Source organism: Ranitomeya variabilis, chromosome 6 (genome assembly GCF_051348905.1).
Source record: "Ranitomeya variabilis isolate aRanVar5 chromosome 6, aRanVar5.hap1, whole genome shotgun sequence".
Classification (NCBI taxonomy): Eukaryota; Metazoa; Chordata; class Amphibia; order Anura; family Dendrobatidae; genus Ranitomeya; species Ranitomeya variabilis.
The window spans coordinates 358,592,657-358,598,656 of NC_135237.1; the positions used below are offsets into that span (position 1 = coordinate 358,592,657).

Genomic DNA, 6,000 nt, shown 5'->3' on the forward strand with positions numbered 1-6,000 from the left:
GTAACCCGATATTTACCCTGGTTACCAGCGTAAAACATCGCTGGTATCGTTGCTTTTGGTGTCAAACCTGACGATACACGGCGATCTGACGACCAAATAAAGTTCTGAACTTTATTCAACGACCAGCGATATCACAGCAGGATCCAGATCGCTGCTGCGTGTCAAACACAACGATATCGCTATCCACGACGCTGCAACGTCACGGATCGTTCTCGTTCTTGTTGTAAAGTCGTTTCGTGTGAAGGTACCTTTACACCTCAGTAATCATAATGCCAGCAAAGTTAGTGAAATTTATATTGTAGGATAGTAAATGCAGTCTAGGGAACCAGGAAAACCTGAGTAAGAGAAGGCAAGGATATTATTTGCATTTATATTTTTACACAATTGGCAGCAGCTTTTGTGATCCACAGATTATTGCTGCATTCATTAAAGTTCAAAGTATGAAAATATGAAATTGAACAAATTGGTAAACTGAATAAACAAGAAAAATGAGAAACTAGAATTGTAGGGGTTTTTTTTTTTTTTTCTTCACTGGATCTTTTCAAAATGGTGATCAAAAATTGTATCAACGAAAATGTCAGCTCGTCAGACTGTTTTTTTTTTTTTTTCTTCACCTTCATTGTATTGGATTGTTCAGTGTATGCTATGCTAAGATGGTCTCATTCAAAACTACAACTTGTCCTTAAAATGCCTGTCTACTGAGCAAACACTAAAAATTGCCCCATCCTTAAGTGGTTGTTATGAATTGACCTTTGCACTGTTAGACAATTCAATGCATTTTTTTTTTAGTCTCTATATCTTCCTTATTATTGGAGTCCTCTCCTATAGTTCAATATGGCATGGATCATGTTAAAACAGAAGCTATGACGTCACCTCTTTTATTAATTATTTGGTGTTTTGCAGAGTTTACAGATACACTTATCTAGCACTCAAGGAGCCATAGAAGTTTACTTATGCCCTGAAGAAAGTGAATCCAGTAGTCCAGTCAAACAAAATACTCCTGATCAGAATGGGAATCTTCAGAAGCCAAGTTCCAAAGGTAACTCAAGTTATTGTCCAAACTGGTAATCACTTTATATACTGGGGAAGGAAAAGTGCACTTTTTTTCAAATTTTAGGTTTCTTTAGCCCATGTATAAAGGGTCCCTGTTATCTTTTTAAATTCTATTTACCTGCAGGCAAATGGCATTACCTCTCCCTATACTGTGAGCGGCGACCATAAGCACATCCTTGGACTTTGATTCCTGGGTTGTACTTATAGCTGCCGCTCACAGTATAGCGAGTGGTGACTGGAGCTGCTCTGTGCACACCCCTATGATTGAAAACGAGCAGCTCCTGGGAGAAAATACTAATTTTTTTATTTTTGTTCCCCAATGGCCACATTTTCCGTAAGACAGCGGAGCAGCATTGTAGCGCTATTTGCTTGCAGATTCACCTTGTATCTGCAGCTAAATGATAGTTTCCAAGATTAAAATGTCCTAAGTTTGTAACCCATATATATACTTTTCTGCAGACTGTCTCTCCCCTAATATAGAAACCGTAAGCTGTAAAGTGGAAACCATTTCTCCCTTGACCTCTCCGACAAGCCTACTACAGCAAACAGAAGATCAAATACCCTTGAATCTCGACAGTCCTTTTGTGAATTTGCTGCCTCCTCTCGTTCACGAGGATTATTTGCTTAGCCTTGGAGAAGAGGAGGGAATCAGCGATCTCTTTGATGCCTACGAATTAGAGAAATTGCCGTCTTTGGAGGACTTTATGTGCAGTTGATGCATTTACAATCTTGCCACAATGGATTTTTTTATATATACGGAATGTGATTGGAACCTGAGTTGGCATCCCTTACTTGACACACTATTTGCCTCTCCCTTTAAAAAGGCATGTAATCAGTGCAGCAATGGCTGCAAAAAGTGCTGATTGTTGAATAATACTTGAGGCTATGCAAATATGCAAGATGGGGATGATGCTCCAGGGCTGCTGAAGGCACAAATGAATAACTTGAATCAATTTAGCTTCCTCAGTTTATCTCCATACTTGGTCTGGTGAAGAAAGTCTGTGCCTTCCTGTACTTTACGTGCATCCCCAGCCTGTGTGGTGAAAGTCCACAATAAATATGAACTGTTTTGCATATGCTGTGTGCATTTTTGTTCCTTTAACAGTTAATAGCCACCTCACAATCAGAAGTACAAGAGCCCAAAGAACCTCACGTTAGAGACATCTTGTACATGGCGTATCCCTTCATGGTGCCCTGGCTCACAATATCGCATAGTGCTGGCTGTGAACTGGGGCTTAAAGTGCCTATTTAATGCGTTATGTGCTAAGGGGGAAACTGTCTAATCCATCCATCGTACCACCCTGCTTGAATGTTAGTTACTAGTTCAGTTCCGATGTACATTACAAAAGTATTTTGTTTCATGTACGATGGTGTGACCAGTCTTATTTAATTCTGGAGAAATGAAGTTTACACAATGGGGTTTGGCATAGGAATCCATGCCTGTTTAGTGACGTGGGCCTGATGCGTTGTTTTTTTTTCCTTGGGTGTGTTTGTTTTTTGTTTTGTTTTTTCTGTTTGTTTTTTTGTGTATAGCACGCTTATTTCAGAACTCCTATATATATTGTGTTGCTGAATAAAAATGCTTTAATCACGACATGTAAAATATGCAGCTCTCACAAGGCTAACGGTGCATTATCTCATGGGTTTTGTACCTGACTCCGAGTCATTTTGCTTGCTGGCTTGCTAGTCAGTGAATAAGATAAATGTGCCAAAGGCTTCTTATATTTTTTCTCTTCTCTAGTGGTGCGGATGTACTGCTAACTTCTACTTTAAAGGGAATCTGTCGCCAGGTTTTTCCCACCTAATCGGAGATCAACATAATGTAGAGATGGAGACCCTGAATCCAGTGATAATAATCTAATAATCTTTATTTTTATATAGCGCTAACATATTCCGCAACGCTTTACAGTTTGCACACATTATCATCGCTGTCCCCGATGGGGCTCACAATCTAGAATCCCTATCAGTATGTTTTTGGATTTTTTATTTTTTTTGGAATGTGGGAGTAAACCAGAGGAAACCCACACAAACATGGGGGGAACATACAAACTCCTTGCAGATGTTGTCCTTGGTGGGATTTGAACCCAGGACCCCAGCGCTGCAAGGTCACAGTGCTAACCACTGAGCCAGTGATGATCACTTACTGGGCTTCTTGCTGTTTTGATTTTTTTATCCGCAACAGATACTTTAGAGGGCTAGTATTAGTATAGCTGCTATTTAGTCCTCCATATTCATGATCTGCGGTTCTAAGCAAGTCACTCTTCATAATGTCCATATTACTTAATGCCATATGTAGGTGACTTTAGAAGACAAGCCCTAAAAGTCTGTTGTGCACTGAACTGTTAGACTTGTATTTCTATATTGACTATCTTTATTCTGCCTGCTATTCAAAGCTTATGAAAATCTTACTGTTTGTGGTACTGAGCGAATGCAACAGTGTCCTGGTGGAAAAATTTTTTTTTTTTTTTTTTTTTTTTAAACCTTGAGTTTTGTTGCTGTCCAAGCTTTTCACCAGATTTTACAATTAGTAAATTAAACTGTTGGGAACTTAGGAACTAGAGCAACGAGAAGAGTGTTGCGCACGTGTGGTATGTCGACCACACACTCGGTATGTATCCTACATTACACGTCTATACAGACTGGAGACCTGAGAAATTGCAATTAGTGGAACTGAAGATTTTTTTTTTTGTATTTTATTTGGTCAGTTTTAAATTAAGATTAATGTTATTTAACCTTTATGGTATTTGTGGAGGTGTTTTGTGTTTTTAGAATTTGGCCTATCTTCATGGACAGGAACAATTCACTAAGTACATTTTATTGGAGAAACTTGAGCTTTGTGTTTTAGAGTTATTGTAACATAATGTAAAAAAAAATAAAATTGCTATTTGTAAATAGATGATTTACAGGATGTCCTGTAATGTAGCGATTATGTCCTTTACATACATTTTTGTAAAGTAACCAATAAATGTTTTTTTTTTTCTAATTTGTATGTTGTGTGTAATGAACATGTCTGATACACTCCACTGAGCCGTGTCTTAATCCCAGTGTGTGTTTATCACACAGAATGGGATTAGATATGCAGTATCTAATGTATAAAAACCTAGACATGAACTAGAATATAAGCTGGTGTGCATTCTACATGTAGGCGCATGTTAACACTGTTTATACATACATAGCCTAAGATAAAAACAAAATAAGTCTACGTTCACATTTGCGGTCGGCGCCGCAGCGTCGCCGCATGCGTCATGCGCCCCTATATTTAACATGGGGGCGCATGGACATGTGTCGCACTTGCGTTTGGCGCCGCATGCGTCCCTGCGGCGCCCGCGTCCGGGCGCAGAGGACGCAGCATGTTGCATTTTTGCTGCGTCCAAAATCAATCAAAAAAAGGACGCATGCGGCGCAAAACGCAGCGTTGTGCATGCGTTTTCATGCGTTTTTGTTTGTGTTGTGCGTTGCGGCGCCGACGCTGCGGCGCACAACGCAAATGTGAACGTAGCCTTAGCAAATGCCCTGTAGCAAGTAAAGAGCAAGTGCACGGAAATAATATAGGGTACTAAATTACCATAATTTTGATACAGCGTAAAAGCCATCCCACCATGTCGAGGTGACACTATTCAGAAGGATCCAAACCGCTAGAGTTAAAACCTTACCATACTGTATGTCATTTGGTGTAATGTGAATAAAGGCAGAAACCAGGCTAATGAACACCCAGCCATTACATCTAATGTATGACCCTGCTTTGTCTACTTCTATGGGAGTAGTGAATGGAGCGGGGTCAGTCAGTACACTACTGCTCCCATAGACTTGGACACCACTTATATAGATGTAAACAGAGCAGGGTCACGCATTAGACCACTTCTATAGATGGAAACAGAGCAGTGGTGTCGTGTGCATGGCACCACTTCTAAAGATGTTGACAGAGCAGGGTCACAGATGACACCACTTCTGTAGATGTTGACAGAGCAGGGTCACATGACACTACTTCTATAGATGTTGACAGAGCAGGGTCACAGATGACACCACTTCTTTTATAGATGTAGACAGCAGGGTCACACATGACACTTCTTTTATAGATGTAGACAGAGCAGTGGTGCCGTGTGAGCCCAATATCTAATCCAATCGTGATAAACTACATTGAGCCCTGTATCTAATCCAAATGTGATACTCAACGTATCTAACCCCAGCTTACGATACAGCAAGACGCACCAACTAACAGAATCGGTGCTGCTGGCCATCCTCGGTTACAGTCTACTTGTCAGTATCACTTTGCAGTCACCAACAAAATGGCTCCGCACAGTGATCCTAAACTTCTTCATCTTATCGTATTGCAAATGCCTAGAAGCGGAGGAGAAATATGGTGATACTTGAGCAGATCCCGCACACATTTACTTTAGCACTATTTTCATTGCAAATTTCAGCAGTTGCTCCCCTAGTAAAGTGGAAAATGTCAAACTTTTCAATATATTTTTCATATTTTACTTCATTAAAACAAATTAATATTTAAAAAAATTAAAATACTTTTTTCAATTGTGTTTTTTTTTTTTTTTTTTTAACACCTTCCCTTTTTAAGGACTCTTTGACAAAGAAACTTTTCATTTCTGCTAAAGATTCAATACAATATTGTGGTTTTTTGTTGTTGTTTTTTTAAATACCATGAGGAAAAGCAATAAATACATCATTTAGAGTACCCAGTGTCGGACTGGGGTGCCTAGGGCCTACCAGTAGAACTGGTTCTAGGGTCTCGGACCAGGTTCACACTTGTGTTGTATTTGCTAGGGCAGGTGCAGATAGCCGTCTTCTTCTTCATCTTCTCTGTCAGTCTGTGAGCATCTGACTGCACTCGGATATCAAGTGTGTTATCTGATTTTGATTTTTTTTTTTTTTTGTTCCTCACAAACCCATACACATGAATGAGAGCCATTCAAATCTTGTAAACAAATTGTG

General features: G+C 39.6%; 1 protein-coding gene across 1 annotated transcript in view; it reads left to right on the top strand.

Moving 5' to 3' along the window:
* E2F3 (E2F transcription factor 3) overlaps positions 1-2,127 on the top strand; it is a 49,734-nt gene extending 47,607 nt beyond the window's left edge. The window contains exons 6-7 of the mRNA XM_077269959.1: positions 904-1,039; positions 1,513-2,127. Coding sequence (XP_077126074.1) covers positions 904-1,039; positions 1,513-1,769 — 393 coding nt within the window. The 3' untranslated portion in view covers positions 1,770-2,127. The remainder of the gene's footprint in view (positions 1-903; positions 1,040-1,512) is intronic.
* The last annotated feature ends 3,873 nt before the right edge of the window (positions 2,128-6,000 follow it).